Source organism: Martes martes, assembly GCF_963455335.1.
Source record: "Martes martes genome assembly, chromosome: 4".
Lineage (NCBI taxonomy): Eukaryota > Metazoa > Chordata > Mammalia > Carnivora > Mustelidae > Martes > Martes martes.
Genome location: NC_137891.1, coordinates 79,096,623 through 79,123,325, shown reverse-complemented (window position 1 = coordinate 79,123,325; position 26,703 = coordinate 79,096,623). Strand labels below are relative to the sequence as shown.

General features: G+C 39.8%; 1 protein-coding gene across 1 annotated transcript in view; it reads right to left on the bottom strand.

The window, feature by feature from the left end:
• The window catches only part of PXDNL (peroxidasin like), a 456,789-nt gene extending 430,403 nt beyond the window's left edge, over nucleotides 1-26,386 (bottom strand). The window contains exon 1 of the mRNA XM_080802773.1: nucleotides 26,069-26,386. Coding sequence (XP_080658899.1) covers nucleotides 26,069-26,232 — 164 coding nt within the window. The 5' untranslated portion in view covers nucleotides 26,233-26,386. The remainder of the gene's footprint in view (nucleotides 1-26,068) is intronic.
• Nucleotides 26,387-26,703: the final 317 nt, after the last annotated feature.

Genomic DNA, 26,703 nt, shown 5'->3' with positions numbered 1-26,703 from the left:
ACATAAAAGTTCAAGAAAAATGCATTTAATGTCATAATACATTTTCATAACTGAGAGTAAGAAATACAATGTATTTTCAAGTCATTGTGGAATTGTACTTTGCTTACAATTCACTCAAGCAAGAGGTTTTTAAAAGTCTATGTTTCAGAGTGACTAATTTCCTTCCAAAATTAAATACGTACATAAGAACAATATAGCTTTTTATGGGTTTTGTTCTCCCATTAATTGTGTTGAACATGTTTATACAATAGTTATTTACTTAGGTAGTTTGCTTACTAATTAGTATCTCTCCATCCACAAAGGCCACTTAGTGCAAATTTACAGGTTGATCTGATTACTAAAAAAACAAACCTCAGCAATATGAGAGTAAAAACAAAGCTAATGAAGTTATGTACCCTCAACAGAGAAGTATGTGGAGAATAGGAAGAAAATCAATGGTTTTAACATTTATTAACTTTATCATGAAATTAATCAGTAAAGAAAAATACTAAAACCAACTTAACATACGACTCCATCCATTAACATTCACATGGATAATATAGTCCTGTTTCCAGGATGTCATGCATTTTCCTGATTCTTTAGAGGACTCACCAATGCTGTCCTTGAGCAAACTAGTCAGGCTCCTTGGAGCCCTCTGCTCAGCGGGGCCCTGTCTTCCACCTGCCCTAGTCCAAATGTAGCAAGAATCCTGCTAAGTCAATTTCAAGAGAATTTCCCCCACCCTTAATGTAAGATCATCCTCTTCTGCCGCCTTCAGCAAGAATCCTGTTAAGTCAGTTTAGCAAGAATTGCCCTTCCCCTTGATGTCTCCTCTTAGCAATTTTCCATCCACTGATCCCCTCATTCTCCTCGACAGCTGTAAGCCCCCAGCTATATCCAGAGGTGAACCTAATCTCTCTCCCCTATTATGACAGTCTTATTACTTATCACAGTGCTCCTGAATAAAATCTTCCTTGCCTTTTAACAACTGTCAGAATAATTTTTTTTCTTCACCACTCCCCTTGGCTTTGTTCTGGTTTTAATACTGTTTATTAGCCCAGCAACAAATGTAGTTTTAAGCAGCCTACACCATATAAGCATTCCATAACTTAGAGTTAGAAACATAAAGTATTTCACTACGGACTTACACAAGCCCTGATTCAAACCTTTCGTATTTTCACATTAAAGTAGAAGTAAGTATGTAAGTAAATTATATTAACTATTCAATTCCTACATGATGTCTTACAGCCATATGCCCATTATATATACCCATATATAAATATATGTACTGTGTGTATTCATATATATGTGTGTACATGCATATATATTTATATATGAATGATAATAGTTTCTAAAACCTTTGTTAAATATCAGTGCTTTCTCCCAAGGCAGAAAAACAAGTTCCAATTTTCTACCATTTACCCAGCAGGGTGACTGTGACCAAGTCACTTAGCCTCTCTGAGCCATTTCCACATTCCTAAAATGGAAATAACATTATTATCCACCACATAGGGCTGTGAGAATTAAAAAGTGTTAATAAATGTCAAGTGCTTGGGATGTAATAATTCTCAATAAATCTAAACTTCACAAAAATAATCAAAAGGAGAAAACAAACCCATGGCTGCCACAGAGTACTTTATACCAGGTAACACATCACAACCATTAACAGAAAAAAATGATCAAGTTGACTTATTATGTTCAGTTCTGAAGTTTCTGTCAATTGACTTTAAAAGAAAAAGAAACCTACAAATTTAGTGAGTACCAAGTACACAGTTTTCATAAGGTCAGATCAGGTGTAGAGAAATTATTCTTCAGCATGTACTGGGAAAAGGCAAACTGAATAGAAATAGCCAGAAATGAGAGACGTGGATATTAGCAAATGTTCGCAAACTCCAGACCTGAAACAAAACAAATTAACAGATAAGTGAAGCCAGTCTGACCTGGAATTCTTTCACGAGAATTTTCCGGTACTGCCAAGGATCCTGAGACGGTAACGTCAGAAGGGTGGCTAGCTACTCTGCCAGCACTCCCTCCCCCACACATTGACAGGCTTCAGTGGGGCTCCTTTCTCTACCCCTTTGCACTCATGGCATGATCACAGGGCACTGCCAATCCAATAGCCTCACCATTCTTCTGCACACAGTTTTTTAAAAGCACAATTCACTAGGTGCGTGTTTACCATGGGTGTGGCACTCTCTGGTCACTTTAAAGGCATTGTTTGTTTCATACTCACAACTTTCCAAGTTAGAGATTATTAATGCAGAGGAAGAAACCGGCTCCAAAAATTGAGCAGCTTGCCCTAGATCATCAGGCTGGAACGTGGCAGAGCCAAGATTCGAACCCAAGTCGTTAGGCTTCAAAACCCAGCTCTATTTTCTTGCTGTGCAGCCTCCCACACTTTCACTTTCAAATGAAAGATAATGATAATTCTTAAAATAGCTCTTAGGTCTTCTTTTTGGCATTCCAATTTCTGCCAGAAGCTATATTTTATTTATGATTCAGTTTTTGCAAATATTCTTATCCAAAAATGTGCTCTTTTACTTTTTAAAGAACACACCGATTTTTGCTACTTACAGTTCTGAGATTTTTAAAAGCATGCAAAAAACTACAACCTAGGAATAACTTTTATGTTGTTCACTAGTTTTTGTTGAATCTGTACTTTATTGCTTTCTCGGAGGTATCTACCAGACCTGGTTCTGAGATGATTCTAAAACACCATATCCACATAAATCTAAAAACACAGGAAGATTTTTGAATAAAATAGCACTAATCAAAAAGGGTAGAAGTAAAAAGGTAATATTGTTATCAGACTATGGATAAATATTAATATTTTGTTTATCAGTTTATAGTCTCTCATCAGCATGCCAGTTCTTTGTAATTACCCTGTCCCCAAACACACACAACCATAAACCGTAGTCTAAGTGTTCTCTAGGCAAGGCCACAAGGAAAGGTCACAACATAGCACAGTCTGACTGGAATGGGAAAAGTCCACACAGCACCTTGGTGAGTTTCCAGGATGTATGAGAGGGAACCTCTTATCTACCTCAGACTACTTATAACAAAATCCCAAATTAGGGGATACCAGACAGTAAGAGTGAGGAAAGGAATGCAAACAGGACTGACAGGAGCTCCTAGGTGGCTCAGTCGGTTAAAGCGTATGCCTACAGCTCGGGTCAAGATCCCAGGGTCCTGGGATCAAGTCCTGCATCGGGCTCTTTGCTCGGTGGGAAGCCTGCTTCTCTGTCTCTCTCTGCCTGCCTCTATGCCTACTTGTGATCTCTGTCAAATAAATAAATAAAGTCTTAAAAAAAAAAAAAAAAAGCGTCTGCCTTCAACTCAGGTCATGGTCCCAGGGTCCTGGGATCAAGCCCTGCATTGGGCTCCCTGCTCAGTGGGGAGTCTGCTTCTCCCTCTCCCTCTGCCCTCTGCTCGTGCTCTCTCACTCAACCTCAAATAAATTTTAAAAATCTTTAAAAAAAGGAAAACAGTTCTGATAGAGATGGTACAGTAATGCAGGGTGTAGCAAAACCTGATGGTGACCTTTCTCATTACAGGGAAAAAGCTGTGTCCCTGAGAAAGTCATGCCAAGCCCTCAGCCATGAAGGTTGAGCAAAGGTGGAGAGTTCTGATGGCCTGGAGCTTCCAGTTCTAGTCCACCCTGGAGCCAGGATTTTTCCTGAATATGTGTGCCAAGAATTCTATTTTGTTTCTTCTGTACTGACAAGGGCACTTGTCAATGGCAAGAGACTGCTGAATAATACTTAGCCATCCTCATCCTCCTTTCAACGTTGGCAATTCCAGCAATTTAGCATGGGTCATCTATGATCACTCGCATAAACACAATGCAGGCAGTGACACTACTTAAAAAGTGGCATCTCGGTCCTTGCCACTCAGGTGTGTTGTCCCCAGGCTCAAACCGTTGTCTTCATTGGAGAATGTGTTAGAAAGGCCATAACCCAGGCCCTCCTAAGACCTGATTGAGAACATGTTTGTAACGATGTCTTCCAGTGATCTGCTTGCATGGTAAATTGTGAGAAGCATTGAAAGGAGGGCATTCAGAATGTCAACAGAATGAAAAAATACATATACAGCTTTTCTCATAGAAAATTCTCAGACAGCCAAGAATACATGTAAGTCCCCATGATTTCAAGGACCTCAGCTCTAAAAATACTTCTAAGAGAATGTGTCCATGGCAACTTATCCTAAACTGATAAAACTTTAAAAATTATGCATGCAGATGTTAAATAAAATACTTATACAATATACATCCAGGGTGTAAAGACAGCATTTGTAAATCAAAAAAGTATTTCATTTTGTGGTGAATGTTTTAGGGATGGGGAAAGGGGAGAATAAGAAGCAATCTCTTTTTAGTTTTACCTTGTACGATTTGTGTAAATTGCTCAGAGTACATACGCACATGACACCTTGACTGACTATTGTCAACAATGTTATCCAGGGATGCCTGGGTTGTTCAGTCGGTTAAGCATCTGCCTTCGGCTCAGGTCATGATCCCAGGGTCCCAGGATCGAGTCCTGCACCATGTTCCTTGCTCAGCGGGAAGCTTGCTTCTCGAACCTCTGCCCCTCTTCTCCCCCCACTTGTGTGCACGTACCCATTCTCTCTCATTCTTTCTGACAAATAAATGAATAAAATCTTAAAAAAACAAAACAATGTCATCCGAAAGCATTTAGGAACAAGGGTACTTATGGTAGCGGAAGAAACATCACTGATTCAAACTCACATTCAGTTGAAATGTTACTATCCTTTGAGACTTTGTGGCATGTTAGTTTCCCTAGGACTCTTCATCCAGTTACATATGATTTCATCTTCTTTTTTTTTTAAGATTTTATTTATTTATTTGACAGACAGAGATCACAAGTAGGCAGAGAGGCAGACAGAGAGAGAGGGAGAAGCTGCTGAGCTGAGCTGCTGAGCTTCTGCTCCCTGCTGAGCAGAGAGCCCGATGCGGGACTCGATCCCAGGACCCTGAGATCATGACCTGAGCCAAAGGCAGAGGCTTAACCCACTGAGCCACCCAGGCGCCCCTGATTTCATCTTCTCGATACTGGTTCACCATGACTGGTTTTGATTCTCACTCATTCAGCTGTGCTCATCCTTCCTCCTAGTGAAAACTCTCACTTCTGTCTAGTGGCAAATAGCCATGTTCACATAAAATATATTTCTTGGGATCCTCTTCCTCCAGAGAAAAGAAAGTTTTGAGGGAAGCATGTCACCAGAGGACAGAGACAGGGTGGTCACCGCCACCGCCCCCCCCAACAACCCCGGCAAGCGAAGCCTGCTATCTCTTGCTCGCATCAATGTACACATCATTCTCTGCTGCTGAATTTTCAGTTCCTGATATTACGCTCTGATGTCATTATTTCAGAGCAAACATAAACCAAAAAAAACAAAAAAAAAAAGACGTCAGAGATCAGAGGTGTATGAATATAACACTAATTTTCAATGTAAGCCCTTGCCACAGCTGCTCCTGCCTACAGCATCTTCCTTTCGCTCCTCGCCCAGCTGCTTCTAGGGCATTCTTAGCTACCACCACTTCAGGAAACATGTTCAGTGCAAAGTCTATGAGACTAACCACCCCCCAAATTTAGTGACTTAAAACATCATGCTGTTCTGGGTCAGAAATTTGGGGAGGACACGGCATGACTGGCTTGTCCTTCCCCACTGGTGTCTGGGACCTCTGTGAAAAGATGGAAAGGTTGAGGTCATGGGGACTATTGCCTGTGGTGCCCACACATGCCTCAGGGAAGCCAGACCCTTATAAAAAGCCCCATTGCACTATGAGCAAGAGTTCCCACAAACTGAGCAGCACTACCTGGCCTTCAGAGGGGCCTCAGGATCCCACCACACACTGTGGGTTAGAGGGGTTTAAGGGGAGGGCCACTTCTCTTAGTTCCCTCCAACTGCAGGACTCATTATACCTTTTGGTAGGTTTACTTTCATTCCCAATAAACTACAAGCTCCTTAAAGATTTTATTCATATACTCCTCCCTTGTTCTTACTACAATGTTGGACTCATGATAGTCACTGATCAAATATTTGTTGAATAAATCATCCCACATAAGAATGTTGGTGGATGCTTCTCAATCACTTCTCATATTTATTGAATCATGCTGAATAATCCATCAAGCATATGCTCACTCCTTTATGGTATGTTAAATAAAAGAATTTCACTCTATGGCTAAAATATAGTACCTTCAAGCCAACATTTCGAGACATGTACATAACCATGCAGCTAAGATTACCAACAACCATCTTCTAGAGTTAACATAACCTTAACCTTTTTAAATTTTCCTTTCAGGCAGAAAACTTACTTTAGTGGTTTATGAACGTCCTGAATATGCCAAACATTCTCCCTATTGAGCATTCCCTCTATACTCAGTATAAGAAGCAGGGCAATCTGAGATTTTAATAATCATAAAATAAATTGACTTATAAAAAAGATATCACATTCTCAGATCTGCAGTGGCTGATTCAGGTAATCGGCAATATTCAAACATGTATGAAGTTTTATAAAACTTGAGTTAAAAATTCAATATTAGGGGCACCTGGGTGGCTCAGTGGGTTAAGCCTCTGCCTTCAGTTCAGGGCATGGTCTCAGGGTCCTGGGATCGAGCCCCGCATTGGGCTCTCTGCTTGGGAGGGAGCCTGCTTTCCCCTCTGTCTCTGCCTGCCTCTCTGCCTGCTTGTGATCTCTCTGTCAAATAAATAAAAATCTTGAAAAAAAAATTCAATATTACATAATTATGACTATAGGCTTCCTCTTGGGTAAAAGTGTATCAAGCTAAGTGTAAAACCAGTATAGGTTTACCTGAAGACCATTTCACTCCAGTTTAATTTGCAAAAGGATAGCGTTCTTAGGCCATAAGTAATTGGTGTCTAGAACTAGCTGGTATTTGGTGGCTATGCACACCCTTACCATCAAAATGAGAAGTGCTTTATTATCTTCACTATAATGTACACAAGCTTGAAATACCAGTAACCACTGGCCATTGCAGAAAACCTCTTTATGTTGCTGAGCTGAGTAATACTAAATGCTTTTTTTTTTTAAGATTTTATTTACTTATTTGACAGACAGAGATCACAAGCAGGCAGAGAGGCAGGCAGAGAGAGAGGAGAAAGCAGGCTCTCCACGGAGCAGAGAGCCCGATGCAGGGCTCGATCCCAGGACCCTGGGATCATGACCTGAGCCGAAGGCAGAGGCCTTAACCCACTGAGCCACCCAGGCGCCCCCTAAATGCTTTTACTAATAGGGAATGAAGTGGCTCAGAATCCTGAGGCAAGAAATATAGAACAGTAACTGAATAACTTGTCCTGGCTAGATGTTTTCGATTGGCTTTATATGTTTTATTGGCTTTATAGTGTGTCACATTCCTTTAAAACTGAAGCATTCACACCAAGAGTCAGTAAACAAAATGACAATCCAGGATACTCTTAATCTCAATGCTTTCCCATTCATGCATTATGATAATTGAACTGCATAGAAATAACCCTCTCCTATCTTCAGTATAGGATAAACAGAGGATAAATGGAGTAATGGAGGCCATTACTGAAATAAGATACATATCTGATCTTGCAGGGAAAGGCACTCTTCATGCGTTCTCTCAACCAAGAGAGATTCCATAGGGAATAAAAATTCTGAATTGTTAAGAGTTTTATCAGATGGCTGGGCTCCTACTATAGCATCACCACATAGGTAAAAGATCCATGTAAACCTGCCAGAACCAAACTGTGTATGCTACCAGTCAAAAGCTAATCATTTCTCCTTAACAATTTATGCTATTTTATTATTTTTGTGAATTCCTAGATCAGTGTAATACACTCATACCATAATCTCATTCATGGATTTTGTATGCTCTTTACTAGAAGTGCAATGCAAAATCATTGTGAGTAGCAAAGAAACCTCAAGCCCTGTGACAGTTCATATAACATTAAACAGAAAATATGACAGTTAGATGGCCTATCTGATGTACTCTTCTTATTACAGTCCACCTTTGCACCCTCCATCTCTTTTTACATGAGCATTACTCCTAATCGCATCCATATTACATGGAAACAAATACAATTTGCTTCTAGTAATAAGATAGAAGAATGTATGGACACAATAAACAGTATGTTGTTCATCAGAGGAACACTTATTAAGCAGCACAGAATTTTCTCTTGCAGTTAGAAACCATCATTCCACATTGCTTCCCTTTATTATGCTGCTGTAAATTTTATAGCATAGAATGATACATGTAGAAAATAGTCATATTTTAGTGCCTAAAACAACTGAGAAACAAAGATTCATTTACCCCTCTTTTTAGTAAGAAAAATTATATTAGTGTTAGAATTAAAATATCTTCATTATGTATCTTTTGTTTATTGAAATGATTTAAATACTCTAGACTGCAATGTTTCTATGATGCATAAAATTATAAACAAACACCCAAGACATACTTCTCTCAGCATACGGTCTCCAGTGAAAGTACTGGTCTTGCCATCAAGACCTTCAGGGGTATTAAATATTTCATTGTAGATAGAACAAGCTTTTTCTAACACACTCCTGATCACTGAATTTCACACTCTCTGTAACTTGTCCTCACTCTAAGTACAGAACTCATTCTTTTGGCTTCATTACAAACAGTATAATGCTGGGTATTTGTACTGATCAAAGGACTTGAATGAAAGAACAAGCATGACTCATTAAATAATACTTGAGATGTGCACAGTTAAAGTCTAGTTCCAAGGAGGAAAATAAGATTTTATTGCTATTCTGATGAATATAATAACTATTAGTAATAAATATTTGTGTATCAGTTAATAATGTTCAGGATTCATGGAACAATTGCCCCCTCTGAAGCTAGGAATGACATTATTCCTACCTAAAATCTGTGGTTGAGAATGGGTGCAAGGAAAGGCCCTTGCTGGGAAGGTGCTGGAGGGAGGCAGAGGCTACCACTCACTTTGCTCTTCACTGTGGAAGAGATAATGATCATTCCACCTTAAACATGAAATGAAGAAACCAGAAGTAGAAAGTCATAGATAACATGTTGACATTTCTAGAAAAGACCTGTACTTCCAAGAATGCCCCGACAGAGGTAAAATCTGGTTTTTCTCTTTCTCAGAAGGAACAATCATTGAGTTCAGCAAGATCGAGTGTTTGGGGCATGACACAAGGGTCTTCAGGGGTAAGCAATGACCAGCATTCAGCAGCATCCCGACATTTTTGGGGGATAGCCTTCATTTTATACATGGAGAAGAAAGAGAACCCTGGAGGCTTGGGGCTTAAACGGTTGACCCAAGATCATGTACTTTCTTAGGGTCAGAAGAAAACAGGTATTCTGATTCATGGCCTTCCATGATGCCAGGCCTGTGCAATTTTAAATGCCAATCAAAATAAATAAAGACAAAGGAGCTATGAGCATTACTTTCTCCTATTTTGTACTCTTTTGGCTTCCTTATAGCCTGTTTATTCCTTAAACAGGAAAGTCTTTTTATTACAAGATAAATCTATCCAGGGAGTATCTTTCAGGAGAAAGAACATACAAAGAAAGGGGTTTGGAGTTTAGAAATAAGAATATATATTTGAAAATGAAAGGGGAATTGTGTTTACTTATCTTCAGATTCAATCATTTTTGAAAAATGAATTATTGTACCCATTATTATTATTGCCCTAAACATAATATATTTGCAAAATATTTTTCTAGTAAATTTTCCCCTATTTTTCAATTCTGAGAAGTTTACAGCAAATCTGAAATTCAACAAGACTCATAATGAACAACCAAGGCAGATGTTTGTTTGTTTGTTTGTTTTTTCAAAATGCTTCTGGTGTATGAAAATCTATGAGATTATTCAAGGATAATTAAATATAGTATTTTTAAAAGGGAAAAAGCATGGTATAATTTTATGGGAAAAGAAAACGAAATGATTAGATTAGAGACAGGAATGGGAACAACTCACAAGTAAAATTTACTTTAATGTTAACTTTCACTAATAGATTTTTTTTTTTTTTGCACAAACTCCATTCTAAAAGAAAAATGACAGAAAGTATTTTGGGTAAACAACCTTCTAAATCTAAGAGTAAAAGGCAAAAAATTCTTTATCAGCCTGCCTGCAAACAGCAAGTATGGTATTTTGTCAGTCAGTGATTTGTGAGGTGAAACTTGCCTTAGACTCCAAAGATTGAATATTCCAAAAAACTATTAAATTACTTTTAAATTTTACCATTAAATTTTTATATCATTTGTTATTATTTTGGTGGAAGTTTCTACCACTTTTTCAAGATAAAGGAGCAGCCTTTCTAAGGCTATGTCCTTTTCTTACTTCCTATTCTCACACCCAAGAGCAACTGAGTGACACCATTATTTTTGCTCTGAGGCAGAGAGCCCAGGACTCCTCTGTTCCTTTATAGGAACAATGACCATCAGTCCTACTCTCTCCAATACTGCTCTAGGCTCCCAACCTCAGTGTTGAAGGGCAAAACAAGGGCTTGGAGACAAGGCCTGGAGATGGGGAGTCTTGGTATAAAACAAAACAAAACAAAAACATAAGCAAAGCCACGCAAGGGACAAAAGGTATGAAGACTAGGTTGCCTGGCCACACTGAAGGAGGGAGAGGGCAGGGGCTGATGGGGTCCAGGAGACTCAGCCCTGGGTCCTGGAGAGAAACATCTTGAAGGGGACCATGCTACATGCACTTCCCCAAGACCCTGGAGCCAAGTGTCGGTTTCCTCTCCTCTCCTCTCCTCTCCTCTGCCTTGCACCTGCACTCCCCTCCTGACAGTGATATCCTTGCTGCTCTATCATGGAAGTCCTGCTGTGTCAATGCCTGTCTTTGAACCTCAAACATGGCCCCTCCTTCTCTGCCCTATCTTCTTTCTTCATCTATTTTTGGCTTCTTTCAAAAGCACCAAGTTTGTCCCCACCATTGGTCCCTGCTTGGCATGCTCATCCCAAACCTCAGAAACCTGTTCCTTCTGGTCATTCAGATTCCATGACAAATGTCTTTGCCTCAGTGGGCCTCTGGGACCACTGCATCTAAACAAACACATCCTCCTGCCCCAAACCCGTTTCTCTTGCAGCACCCTGTATGTCATCCACTAGAATGCAAGCTCCAAGAAGCAAGGGCCTTCCCTATTTCTGTCTCAGCAAAGGAAAGGCTCCAAGCTGCATCTGCAAAATGACAGAAGAGTAAAGACAATGCCTGCCTCCCAGGGGAGCTCTCAGATCTGCTGGAAGGATGATTGTACATGTATGTCTTCCTATAATTAGTCTAGCCTGGCATGCAGGAAATGCTGCCACTGTTGTTAATAGTAATGTTCTTACGTATTTCACTTAACAAATGCTTACTGAGAATCTCCTACATTCCAGAAACTGTGTTATGAGCTGAGGATGGAGTGTTAACAATGACAAAATGATTCCTTCTTTTGTGGAGCTGAAAAGTCATGGGGAAAACATTAAAAAGTAAACATAAACATTGATTAAAGTTGCCAAGAAGCATTGAGAAGTATATAACAGTAGGATCTAAACTTTTAAACTTTAAAATAAATTTATAGATGCTTTACTTACATCTCAAACTTTGATGACTACCTGATCATATAAACAGACCCACACCGGGATGCTTGGTTCCTCTGGAGACCTATCAAGAGGCTCCCTTCCCTCCCTCACTGCCCACCCCCCCTCCATCAAGACACTAAAGCTGGCTAGAGATTTTAACTAATCCATAAGTGGCTTGCTTTTTCAACTTGTCCCCTCCCCCATGCTTCCAGGTACTTTCCTGATCTCTAGAATCTCCTACTCCTTTCTAGACTCCTGCATTGTACTCCCCAGGGATCATCTTTTATTTTATATGTTTAATTAAATTTTATATTTAGAACTATATTAAATTCACAGCAAAATTGAGCAGAAAGTACAGAGTTCTCATATATCTCCCATCCCCCCATCCACACAGCTTCCCCAGTTATCAATATCCCCATCAGAGTAATGCAGTTATTACTGATGAACCCACACTGAAACATTCTTATCACTCAGAGTTCACAGTTTATATTACGGTTCGCTCCGGGTGTTGTACATTCTACAGGCTGACATGTGTCCACCATTGTAGTATCATACAGAGTAGTTTCCCTGCCCTAAAAAAACTCTGTCCACCTATTTAACCCTCCTCCCTCCAACCTCTGACAACCACTGATTTTTTATTGTCTCCAACTTCTTTTATTTTTAAAAACTCTAGAATTTCAGGCTTCTACAGCTGTGTACACACACACACACACACACACACACACACACACATGACTTAAGATTCTCCTTCTTCCTTACATATATCTCCCCAAGGGAAAGATGAAGAGAGCATTTTCCCACAGTATAAATCTCAGAAATTTTATAAATACACACTAGAATCTGGAAAAAAAATGTACAATTGACAATCTTTGGTTTTGAGTGGCATAAAACTGTGTTCTAACCTATGACATTCACTGCCAGAACTAGGAACTGTTTCTGTGTCACAATCAGCAGGGACTTTGAAGAGTTTCCCCTTTCCCATTATACCAAGCTCCTTGCTAAAATAGCGTGGTGGCTTTGGGATCAGAACAGGATCCAAGCAGGATGACCATAATATAAAAACCAGTGTGACCCTATACTGGAAAAAAAGCAAATCTATAGATTTTATCAAAATGTTACAATCTACTAAACCTACTCTCTAGGCTAATGATTTGACTGTCATATATTCCTCACATTCTGTAGAAACTTCAATTTGAGTAATAAATAACACTTTCTGAACATTAAATCATTTCAGACACAACCATACTAAAATCATGCTTAAGAGTATTTCTAATGTTTTCTCAACAAAAGGAAGCTTTTAGTTTCAAGAGACATGAGTTGATCATTTTCAGAATCTTTATAAATAATATTTATACTCTGCCTTATTAAAAAAGAGAGAGAGAAAAAAAGAGGATCTTTTAGAATTGATATCTGTACCTCTAGACTTCAGGGGCTATAATAATATTAGTGCTAAATATAGCAGGTAACATTTAAATAGTTCCCAACACATGATAAGTACTAGTTCACACAGGAGAAGGCTGAAGCCAAAGAACTTAAGTTACTTGTCAAAGGCCATGAAGCCAAAATTGGGAAGGGAGAATTCAAATGTAGGCAGTCTGGCTACAAAGTCTGTGATCCTGACTACTAAGCACACTACCTCACAACTAGATCTGTTAGTCTGAAATGCATTTTAGGCAAAACATAACCTTACTAATATTCTTCCTCTCGCACAGAAAAATACTGGGAAGCCATACAGTCATATGTCTTCAATGGGATTTTATTCCAAGTGTGACTGGAATCATATCACAAGTATACAGTCCATACTGGCCATGAGGTATCATGCACACCACATAGACATGACATGCAGTCTCTCAGAATGACCCGCTTTTAGAGGCAATAGCAGGACCTGAAGGTCATAAAATGAAAAGCCATTCTGAGATAGTAAGAGAGCGCCCAAGTGCTGAGGGGTGACAACTTCAGTCCGGGGACTTTCTGAAGGCCTGGCCAGGATCTCATTGTTCAAATCTGCTGGGGGAAGAAAAGTGCAGAACGGTACTCAAGATGTTTTGCATCATATTCACCCCTGCCAGTATGGGCAAATCTTTAAATTTAGAGTGCCAGTTTAGACTCCCCTTAGTAAAGTTAGTTAGCTTCCTGCTTCCTTCCAGTCAGTCCAGGTTAGTACTGAACTTGACCTATCACACTGCATAAATTCAGTCATGGATGCAAAATCCTTCATATGTTTGTTCTTAGATATCAGATTCTTTGTATGGGTCCCACCTGCAATATAGTAACCTGGAACTCTAAGATTCAGCACTAGATTACAACTCTGCTGATGTCACACTTAGAAAAAATGGAATTCTGTTCTAACAGAATTCCACTTCCTCCTCTTTTGCATTCAATAAATTCAGAGAGATTAATATTAAAAGAAAAACATGATCAGAAATAAGAAAAGTGCAAAAAGGGAAAACACAATGTTTAAAAAAAGTAGATGGGAAACATTGAATTTTAGCTTCTCCCATAACTAAAAATAGCTACTAGACACTTGAAATATTTTCTGGACAAATGTGAGATATAAGTAAATAAAATACTACTCTAACTAATTTTGGGAAGGTTTAACAGTATAATAAGTGATGGCGCTGTTTTCTTGGTAAGTTCTTTGTGAGCACTATTGAGGATTCCCATGGGCCCTGAGTTATAATCCTTAGTTGGTGGCTGCTTTTAGCTGATTTGGGACATTTTAAAAATAAATGCTTTAAAAATAAAAAATAAAAAAATAAAAATAAATAATAAAATAAATTCTTCATATTGCACCAGCTTTTCATCTATGCTTGTCTTTAGAGGTGGTCAAATACAGATGATAGCCAAGTCTGCCTCCCCCCAAGAGGGAGGATGGTGGGTGAAACAAGAAGGAAGTAGCTCCACGTGGGAAGGTACTCTGATGCATGTGTGTGGGGTGAAGAAGAAAACCAACCATCTTTTTGTGCACCAATACTTTGTTTCAAACCAAGGACCAACTCGAGAACCAAGGAAATTCATAAGTACCTCCTCCCTGTCCCTGCACCGTAGTATCAGTCAGCGCTCAGATAACCCATTTCTACTCGCTGGAATTTTAGCTTTCAGTTCTCTTTTCTTCTTTACCTCATTTCCCCTAAGCTTTTTTGTGTCAAGGCATCAATTATCTTCTCTCAGCCTACAGTTCAAGAGCACATTACATAGCATCCTTACAAGAGCAGCGATCAACACAAGAGTAGCAGTAGGTAAGAGTCACAACTAACAAGAAATCATCTTAATCCAGGCCAAACAGATCAGTCTGCAGGTTTCTTAGAAGGTACGGCATGTTTTCACCACCTCTCAAGTTTCATTTTGCCAACTGGTTCATTCATGGATCAACATATTTTATGTTGGCAGGCCCTGAGAGTTTAAAAAGAAAAGACATAATCTGTCTTATCTGCCCTGGCAGGACTTGGTCTGTCAGGCAGACAAGTTAACAATCCTAATCCCATGTGACATGTTCCCTGATCAAGATGGGAAAGGTATCTCCCAAAAACTGGGAAGAAGGGAAAGGAGATGGAGAAGAATTCCCAAAGGTAAGCTCTGAACTGACCTCTGAAGACTAAGCCAAAGTAGGCCAAGTGAGGACAATGAGGATTCATGCATTCCAGGCGAAAAGAGCAGTGTGTACAAAGACCATTGGCTTCCTGCGTCTTTGGATTTTCTGCTGCACCTTCCTAGAAGCACAATCTACATCAGTTCTAATTGTACTAAATTAATTGTACTAAATTCTAAATTAGTACTAATTTAATTAACTGATTTGGTGGTCCTATTTCATCCATGAGGGCACAACATTCCTGCAAGATAAAATGGATGATTTTCACTGGAGTCCTAGGTGATCTCATACAAGGGCAGATGGTGGAAAATTAGGATCTGGTAAGCAGTTGGGGAATCTATCTTTGAGAGACCTCTAAGTTTTTTCCAAACCATGCATGGATGTAGGCAGCTGCCTCTTCTAATTACTCATGGGGCTCACAATTCAGGTGAAATTGGTAAATGAATCCTGAAATCTGTGTCCTACATTTTCAAAATGATGGTAGAGTAGGAAGACCCTAGGCTCATCTGGTACCACAAACACAGCTAGATAACTATCAAATTATCCTAAATACCCCAGAAATCAACCTGAAGACTGACAGAACAAACTGCACAACTAAAGAGAGAGAAGAGGCCACATGGAAGAAGGTAGGAAAGGCAAAGACTATAATTTCAGGGAGAAACCAATCCTGGCTGCTGTGGAGGGAAGGGACTGTGGTAGAAGAGATGAGCAAGAGAGAGAGGAATATGTGGGAGGATGCATAAGGAGAACATTTCCCCAAAGCCATTGGCCTGAAAAATGAGAGAGGGTGGATTTTGTGAGTGCTTGCAACCAGCTGGACTTGAAGCCTGGAATTTCAAAGGTCAGTGGGGTTGGCTGGGATAGAGCCCAGAAGGCAATGCCCTGCTTCTGGAGAGAAGACAGACAAACAACTGGGGTGGGGCAGTGGGATTACAGAGAGCATGGAAAGAGTGAGGAACACCTGGGGCACATAGTGTTGAGAATATTCCCTCTTCTCAGAATGCATCCCTGAAAGGCAGCATGCATCAAGATGCCTCTCTGGGAACAAAGGAGTTGACTGACACCATTTCCCTCCCCTCTCCCTCAGCATAAACACAGAACCACTGCAGAACAATGCCAACATTGGCTTCCTAACTTGCTTACACCAAACCCCACCAACCCTGTGGCTCTGGCAGGACTGCCCTTCTCAGTCAAGCTTGCCTCAATCTCAGTATAGCAGGTCCCTCCCCTAGAAGACCAGCACAGCCCCTGCACATACTACAGAAATACAAACAATTATAAGATAATATTATGAAAATTTATATGTCAACAAATTAGATAAGCTGGAAGAAATGGACAAATTCCTAGAAACATGTGAATTATCACAACTAAAACAGGAGGAAATAGAAAACTTGAACAGAATCATAACATAACAGAACCATAAGAAATTGAATCAGTGATCAAAAACTTCCGACAAACAAAAGTGAAGGGTCAGGTGGCTTCCCAGGAGAATTCTACCAAACATTTAAAGAAGAGTTAGTACCTATTCTTCTTGAACTATTCCAAAAAAATAGAAGAGAGAATAAAACTTCCAAACTCATTCTACGAGAGTAGCATTACCCTGATACCAAAACCAGATAAAGACTCTACTAAAAAACAGATCCACAGGCCGACATCCCTAATGAACATGGGTGCAAAAATTCACATTAAATACTAGCAAACCTAGCAAACTGAATCCAACAATATATTTTAAAAAATCAATCACCACGATCAAGTGGGATTTATTCCTGAGTTTCAAGTGTGGTTCAATATTTGCAAATTGATCAACATGATACACTGCATTAATAAAAGAAAGTTTAAGAACCATATGATCCTTTCAATACTTGAAGAAAAAGCATTTGATGAATTATAACATCCATTCATGGAAAAAAACCAAAACCCTCAATAAAGTAGGTTTAAAGGGAACATACCTCAACATAATAAAGGCCATCTATGAAAAACCCAAGCTAATATCATCCTTAATTGGGAAGAACTGAGAGCTCTTCCTCTATGGTCAGGAAAAAGACAGGGATGCCCACTCTCCCCACTATCAGTTAACACTATACTGGAAGTCCTAGCAACAGCAATCAGACAAGAAAAATAAATAAAAGACATCCAAATCAGCAAGGAAGAAGTCAGGCTTTCACTATTTGAGATGATGTGATACTCTACACAGAAAACCTCAAAGACTCCACCAAAAAAATGCTAGAACTGACGCATAAATTCAGTAAACTCACAGGATACAAAATCAATGTACAGAAATCGTTTACTTTCTATACACCAATAATGAAGTAGCAGAAAGAGAAATTAAGGAATCAATCCCATTTACAATTGCTCCAAAAACAATGACACCTAGGAATAAATCAGCCAAAGAGGTGACAGACCTGTACTCTGAAAACTGTAAAACACTGATGAAAGAAATTGAAGATGACACGAAGGAATGGAAAAACGTTTCATGCTTATAGATTGGAAGAACAAATATTGGTAAAATGTCTATACTACCCAAAGCCACCTACACATTTAATGCAATCTCTATCAAAATACCAACAGCATTTTTCACAGAGCTGGAACAAACAATCCTAAAATTTGTATGGAGTGAAAAAGACCCCAAATAGCCAAAGCAACCTTGAAAATGAAAAGTAAAGGTGGAGACATTACAATTCTGGACTTCAGAGTCTAGAGTGCTGACCATTACACCACAGGGCCACAATTCTGGACTTCAAGTTATTTTACAAAGTTGTAGAGAGCAAAACAGTATGGTACTCGCACAAAAACAGACACACAGACCAAAAGAATAGAATACAAAACCCAGAAATGAACTGACAACTATATGGTCAAATAATCTTCACCAAAGAAGTAAAGAATATGCAACGGGAAAAAGACAGTCTCTTCAAAAAATGGTGTTGGGCAAACTGGACAGCAACATGCAAAAGAATGGACCACTTTCTTACACCAAGCACAAAAATAAATTCAAAATGGATTAAAGGCCTAAATGTGAAACTTGAAACCAACAAAACCCTAGAGAAGAACACAGGCAGTAACCTCTTTGACATTGACTGTATCAATTTCCTTCTAGATATGCCCCTTGAGGCAAGAGAAACAAAAACAAAAATAAACTATTAGGGCTACACCAAAATAAAAAGCTTTCACACAGTGAAGGAAACAATCAACAAAACTGAAAGGCAACCTATGGAATGGGAGAAGATATTTGCAAATGACATATGTAATAAAGGGTTAGTAGCCAAAGTATATAAAGAACTTATAAAACTGAACACCCAAAAAAAGAATAATTTAATTTGAAAATGGGCAGAAGACATGAACATACACTTTTGCAAAGAAGACATCCAGATGGCCAACAGACACATGAAAAGATGCTCAACATCACTGATCTTCATGGAAATGAAAATCAAAACTACAATGAGATATCACCTCACACCTGTCAGAGTGGGTGAAACCAACAACACAAGGAACAACACATGTTCGTGAGGATGTGGAGAAGGGGAACCCTCTCAGACTGGTTCAGCCACTCTGGAAAACAGTACATAGTTTCCTCAAAAGGTTAAAAATACAACTACCCTACATTCCAACAATCACACTACCAGGTATTAACCCGAGGAACACAAAAATACTAACTCAAGGAGAAACAGGCACCCCAATGTTTATAGCAGCAGCATCTACAATAGTCAAATTATGGAAACAGCCCAAGTGTCCATCAACTGAGGAATGGACAAAGAAGATGTGGTATACAGAAAGAACGAAATATTATTCCACCATAAAAAAGAATGAAATCTTGCCATTTGCAACAAAATGGATTTAGAGATTATTGTACTATGTGAAATAAATCAGAGAAGGACAAACACCATATGATTTCACTCATATGTGGAATTTAAGAAATAAAACAAGGAAGCAAAGGGAAAAAGAGAGAAAGGCAAACCAAGAAACAGACTCTTAAATCCAGAGAAATAAACTGATGGTTGCCAGAGAGGAGGTGGGTGTGGGGATGGATGAAATAGGTGATAGGGATTAAGGAGTTCACTTTTTTGTGATAAGCACCTGGTATTTTATGCAAATGTTGAATCACTGTATTGTACACCTGAAACTAATATTACACTCTATGTTAACTATGCTGAAATTTAAATAAAAACTAAAAAAAAGCTTTAAAAAAAAAAGATCTGTCCTTTCTCTTGGAAACCATTTACACAAAGTATTATGGATACCTATCATATTATATAGACATAACACTCTACAACAATTGAGGTTAAAAGAGGACCTTCTGGTTCTGCCTTTTAGTTAAAATAAATGGAGTTAGTAGACTTAGGAATTTTTTTTACAGTATCTTTAGTTGAAATGATGTTGATGTTTTCCTTTTTTCCATTTTAAAATCCAAACATAAAACTTTTTTTTTTTCCTACTCAGATGAAGAATCACTGGGAGAAGAATGATACAGCGATCCAAACTGATCAGACAGAACAATAAAACAAGATGGTTTTTAATCATAACTCAAGTTTTTCACTGCATAGTCTGGAGTTAGACAATAAAACTGTTTATGTCATTTGTTGTGGCTACTCTGTTGCCTGAAAGAAAGGCAGAATATTTAAAATGTTTAAATGTTTTCATGTTGCATTTGGAAAAGCCTCATGATTTGTATTTCGGTCAGATATGCTCAATTTCATGTAATAGCAAGAAGGAGACTATGCCCTCCATGTATCTCAAGAAATAGCTTATTGTGTCCCAGAGCAGAAAGGAACATACAGATTAAATAAAGAACATATCAGAATGTTTAAATTATATCAGTATCCTATTTGTTTTGGATAAACATTTTGATAACTTAAACCTGAGTCACTGCTAAGGACTGAATGCTTGATTCTCCTCCAAAGTCACATGTTGAACACTTAATCCTCCTGTGGTGGTATTAGGAGGTGGGGCCTTTGGGAAATAACTAGGTCTTGAGGGTAGAGACCTCATGATGGAATCAACGCCCTTAGAGAGATGGTCTCTCTCTCCACCATGTGAGGCAATGAGAAGGCAGCCATCTCACTGGACCAGGAAAAAAAGTTCACCAGACACTTGATCTAGGACTTCCCAGCATATAGAATTCTGAGAAACAAATGTCTTTTAAATCACCCAGTCTGTGGTATTTTGTTATAGCACCCTGAGCTGACTAACACAATCACCTTATGTTAACACTCTATTGAATAAAAGAACACTATAGAAATTATTTGTTGAAGATGCCACTGAAGCAGTGGAGACATCTAGTTGCTCAACATCCACTGTGTCAACTTAATTTCTGTAGTTCTCACCATTACTATAATGTTTCTCTCTCTGTTTGGAGCCAGAAACATCAGACTCATTCTGAGCCTGGGCTAAGACATCTGCTGCGGCACTGAGAGCCTCCAGATGCCTTGGCTCTGAGGTTTCTAGACTCTGTCCTGGTGTGTTTTCTCCCTTTCAGATAAGGTCCGCATCCTGCCTCATCTATCTAGACATCAAGCTCTCAGTTACTTCCTTACACTCATCTGATACCAAACACCACTCCTTGGAGCTGCAAGCTCCAACAAAAACACACCCTCTCTCTCCTCTTGTATCTTTACTCCTCCTATGTGACTTCCGTCCCCTTTGTCTGCCATTCACACAAAACATTCCCCATCCTCTAAAAAATGAACAAAAACAACAAAATTCTTTCAACCTTCTACTCTTCCAACAGCTCGAAGGCAAAATTTGCACTCAGCTACCTCAATCTCTTTTGCCAGATTTCACCACCCTCTCCCTCTTGAAATGCTGAGAGCATTCATTTCTGGTACTCCTACTACTTTGGTTGCTGTGTTCTTCTCTGACTCCACTTCCTTTTGCCCCCAGGACCAGCACACAGCACAACTGCAGGGGGACACCATTCCCAGCACAGTGTGGAGTTGAGCAGTGTACAGACTTCACAACCCCAGCTGACCATCCTGGCTCTTGATTACATATGTGTTCCCTTGACTGTGGGGCTTTCCAGAGTTCGTCTATGCAGACTTTTCTTATTCCACAAGGGCCTCCTGGGAAATCACATTTCCTCCCTTCAGCTGAATTAATGCACACTCTTACCCCAGTGACCCTCAAAATTGCATCCCTTTCCTCCCAAGCTTACTATATTCCTGAGCCCCTATCCTCTCCACCTGGATGCCCAAGTAACACTCAACAGATTTTCTCTGTTCTTCAGATTTTTCCCTCTTTGTTACTTATTTTCACTATCTACATTACCCTATCAAGTTGACAAAACAGGACATTCACCATCTTTTCTTACTCCCTAAATGCAAAGCAGATTGGTCCTTCTTACATCAGACTTGTACTGTTATTAAACTTTTATATATATATGCACTAGCTAACTAGAACAGAGACCTCAGCTTTGTGGCCTTATAACTATTCCCCCAAAAGCTGTTATTGTGCAATGCTTCCCTTAATCTCCCTTATAGAATCTTTAATAGGGATTGACATGCAGAGTTCAGTAGAGAAAACACCATTCTCTTCCACTAATTTAATCAGCATATATCATCTAAGTACAGGCTATTACTGTAGGGAATCCTGAGTTGAGACTGCTTGGATTCTGGCATCCCTAGGCAATTATTCATCCCTACTTTGCCTATGAGGATATTGAGATGTAGAGATGGGGATGCTAACACTTCCCTGGTGGAGGCCAAGTTCTGAAATCTGGAAAAGCAGCCCTAATCCCTGCAATCTGGCTTCTATTCCTATCAGACAAAGCTGCTTTTGCTGTCATCTGCAGCATCCAATTGTCAGGTTGTCTTTCAGTGTCCAAGCTCGATTCTGCCGTACCTCGGTCACACCCCTCTGGGAAACATCCTACTGCTTTCCCTGTGTTGGCCAGTTCACTTTCTCCCCTTTGGTCATGTGTTCCTGTCCCATGCCTCCACCCTACACCCTCCCTAGTGCTTTAAAAAGGGGAGTGCTCGGCATCACAGATCTACATCTCCTGGTCCCCATAACTACCTGCTGGGTTTCTTGAACTATTTGTCCCACGGGAAACCCCCAAATTAGTATGTCCAGATAGGACTCATTTATCCCCTAAACGAATTCTCCTGTAGGTTGGTTTGACTCCCAGGTATCAGAGGTGGGTCACAGCCCAGACTGCGATGCACAACTGGTAGCTTTTAGCCCTCCATGCCCCTGGCCCTACTCTCTCCTTACTGTTCCTCCATCCAAGATCCTCATGTGGGCTCCATGAATACTCATCCTACCTTCTAGAACAGCCTCTCCTAGCTCCTCTCTGAGGACCAACCTGTTCTGAGTCATTAGGGTGGTGAGGCTGCATCGTGTTAGGCCCCCAAGACTGGGCATTTAGTGAAGTAGTGTACCCTGACTTATTAACTAGGCAATCAAATAGGAAATGCATTTCAACTTTTAGTTCCATTTCTCTCCCCAGCTGGTCAATTAACTGGGTAGGTTTGAATTCAGACATAGTTCTGCCAGTTCCCTCATGCTTCCCTTCAACCATGCCAAATGGGAAAGTGTCAAGGGAGTCCGGGCCTGCTCATACTAAGTGATAACTCAAAGCCAGCAAGTTATGTCAGTTGCAAAAAGTTATGAAAAATTCTGTTTCAAAGGTCAAAGTAACCCCTGAGGGTTAAACTTAAGAAAAAAAAATCTAATTGTCTGATTTGATTAGAAACTGGAAAGAGCTGAAGGAATTCTATTTTCTTCTTGAACAACATGACATTTTTATCAGCTGGATAAATGTTTTCATGACTGAACTTGTCATTTTCCCATTTGCCACCCCCAGCCTTCCTCCCAAGGTTTGGTATATTTGGAGGGCAAAGTAAGCTTTGTACATAAAGGAAATGCCCTAATTAAATAGTTAAAACTTCACTCTCTACATATTTGTAAATTTAAAACTGGGGAAACTTTAAATTTAGGGGAAAACTTAAAATTGGGGGAATTCTCAATCACTTTTTACATTTTTTCTGGTGGAATTGAGATGGTTTTTAGAGCCTGTTTAATCACAGTCCCTGAGTTCAACCGAGGCTCAGTCTTTCATTCCTGGGAATTCTAAGAACATCACATTTCTTAACTGGCAGCTGAAATTCTGGAGGTACAACCTAATGACCTGGGGCTAAAGGAAAATCAACAAAAGCTACACAGGGCTTCTGATTATTGGACAGGTTCCTTAAAGTTCATTACTAGAAATTTTTTGTTTGCTAATCCCAATTCTGAACGATTTGCTTTACTAAAACAGAGAGCATGAAGAGTGAGAGTTTCTAAATGGCAGCGGCCTATTTGGTAAATGACCCAATGATATCTTTACAGATGGAATTAAATTAAAATTGGGAGTAGTAGTTTTTTTCATTTTCCTAAACTTGAAACACCAACCATAATCAATCACTAAGTATAGTGAAGTTTCCTTACTTACTGTTGAGAAAAGTATTTTCTGTATTAAAGTTAAAATTTTAAAAACATGTAAAGACAAACTCAAGAAAGTTATACTACTACTAATTAACATTTACTAAGCACTTTTGCTATGTTTATTTACATTGTTTCCACAGTTATGATGACAACACATATATATCTAAGTATGGTTTAACAAAAACTCTTGATGCTGCTGTTGGGGAGAAATTAGGCCAGGCCCCATTTGCCTTAGTTTCCAAAGGCTGGATTTTTTTCTTTTCCAGAATTCTTATTTTAATGCAATTAGCAGTGTATCTTCATGAATGCTTGCTTGAAAATGTATGTCAAAGATTTGGAGCCCAAAGGAAGTAGACTGCACCAACTTTTATAAGCTTTACATCTATTTATTGACCTTTATACTATTTCTCTAATAAAGGTCACAAATGGAAGGTTCTGGGATAAAAGTAACTTACAAATATGTGTGGCTGGGCCTGTGTGCTGTTGCCTTTCACATTTAAAAAAAAAATTATCCTCTAAGATTTAAAAGTTAGGGAATTTCATTTTTGACTTCCATATCTTCTTGAAAAATACAACTAGCTTGTTAACAATAGGCCCAAATTCCCACAGGGCAGCAATGAGCTCAGGGGCTGGCCGGCCCTGGCTGCTGGCTCACCACTTCCTCCTCACAGCCCCCAGAGACCCAAGCCGAGGTTGGTTGCAGTCCATCACACTACTCATGAAGTGGTTTGTCCTCACCCACCCACTTCCTTCACATTACTTTACCAGCCAGCCTCCTGGGGTACTTGAGTTTGCAGCTCAAATTATATCCTTGACTGTAAACATAAAAGTGAACCCTTCTACTGCTTAGTAGGGACAGATGCTATTTTAAGTATTTAACACGCATTAACTCATTTAATCTTCAGAATAACCCTAGACGATGAATACTATTAGCATCTCCATTTTATGGAAAAGGAAACTGAGACATCATGAAGCTGAGAACTCACCCTGGCAACACACATTTCACCTGTAGGGCTATTGGCAGTCCCAGTCTGGAACCTGAGAACCTAACCATTAGGACTTATTTCCACATGTAGTGGAAGTCTCTTCACAAGTACATCAATAGTGTCTGTTCAGTTCTGTCCAATATGTCTCAAAAAGAGTGTCTAATGAATGCTAAGTTCTTCTTCGAAACACCTAAACATCAAAATTTTAGGTCCAGATTGGAGCTTAAGTAGCTTTTTATTTTAAGTTTGTGGCACGTGATTAGACAAGCTGCCCCCTTCTGTAAGGCTGTTACTCTGTCAGAAACCACTATTACAAAATGACACAGGGATGGCTACAAGTCCAAAGGCCTCTCTGGTGCTGTGCTGATTGTGGAGCAGTCCCAGTTTCAAGAACCTGTCTTACTCCTTTTTAGGGTTAGATTTATTTTGGTATTTGCAAACATATGAAATAAACAAAATGCTTAATAAAAATTACCATAAATATGTATGGCAAATATCTATCTTATTCTAAACAAGTACAACCACTAACTTCAACTTTTCATTACCAAGCTAAATTCCTCATTTCATGATGATGACCAAAAAAAACATACAGTGCTGATCTTCTTATCTCATATCTCAAAATCCCAGGAATGTTAAGCTATTTCACTCTGCTCAAGAATGGACTTGGAACAGTGAAAGTTCTCTTCCATGGACATGACATAATCTGCAAAAACTTCACCACAGAGAGGTGAACCCTTCAAATCAGTATGTCCTTTCAGTGTTTTGCCTTCTGTTTTGACCTAAGACTTAAAATTGGTAATAAACAATTCACACTTCACACATACTATTTAATTTAATCCAAATGTCAATTCAATGATACAGGTTTATTATCCTCACCTTACTATAAGGATTTGAACCAAGGCCCATCTTATACTTGTATTATGGTTTATTCTACTATCCCACTACCATCCCATAATGCCTCCTAGATGCTGATTAAGTCACTGCTCCAGAAGGCTTCTAAGTACCCAGTGCTCTACTGGACAGGGTCTGCTCTGGAAAACCAAAAGTCCTTCAAGGGCCCGAGGTTGACAGGATCACCCACCTGAGAGGCACCCGCAATACAAAGCCCAATAATGAACATAAGAAATGCAAATCACCAGCACATAATTAGTTGGAAGCACACTCCAAAGCTGAATTAGTTCTTTTCAAATGGGACAGACACATGCTGACCCAATTAGGAGTCCAAAGGATTTTGGAAACGATGAAAGGAATAATCTGAGACTCTATGCAGGAATACTCTTAAGATAGAGTTGTGAATTCTTAACAGTAAGTTCTGGAAGATGCTGGAAAATACAACTGCACCTAGTGCAAACATATTTATTTCAACACATCATCGCTCCCATTTTCTAGTCTAACAAAGCAGGACCATTAATTCGTTTGAAACGTGAAAACCCTCTTCCAGTTACACAGCAGGGACCGCATCAGGAATTTAGGTGAAAAGCAGAGTGCTCAGTCTCAGTAGAGGGCAATGGAAAAGTGCTGAACGGGCATCTCTGGCAACTTACAGAACTGTGGTCTGATGCGGCACCTGAGGAACGTGATCCAGCATCAAGTGCACACAGCGAACGGTGCTCTTCAAGCAAAGGCACCGGCTAGGGCAGGGCAGCACTGGCAGGCACCACACGACCAGGAGAAAGCAAGCGGTCCAGCAGGAAAGTCTGGACTCCATCGCTCCATTCGTTGCTGAAAGCCAAGAAGCAGGAGCAGCAGCAGCGGTGGTGGCGACGGAAGCGGCGGCGGCTGCTGTGCGGGACCTGCCTGTGCGGTGCGGAACCTGCCGTGCGGTGTGGAACCTGCCGTGCGGTGCGGAACCTGCCGTGCGGTGCGGAGCCCGGCTTGCGAGCCCCGGCTAAGCGCCGCTCCCGGGGAAACAGCCTCTGACCAATCCAGGAGCAGGGAGATCACATTACAGGGCGGAGGGCACCCGCCGCCTCTAGGGGTCGCTGGACTCGGGACGTGGAGAAGCTAGACCGTGCAAAAGCCATTTCAGGAAACAAACGCACTCTATTTGGGCAGCATAACGCAAATAAAAACTTTTCCAAAGTTGCTTCCACTTTACATGTTATGTAAGCGCCAGCCTCTTAGCCCCTAGCTGTCCTTTTTTCTCCCTCGGCTGTCCTTCTGAAGCGCAAGTTGATTA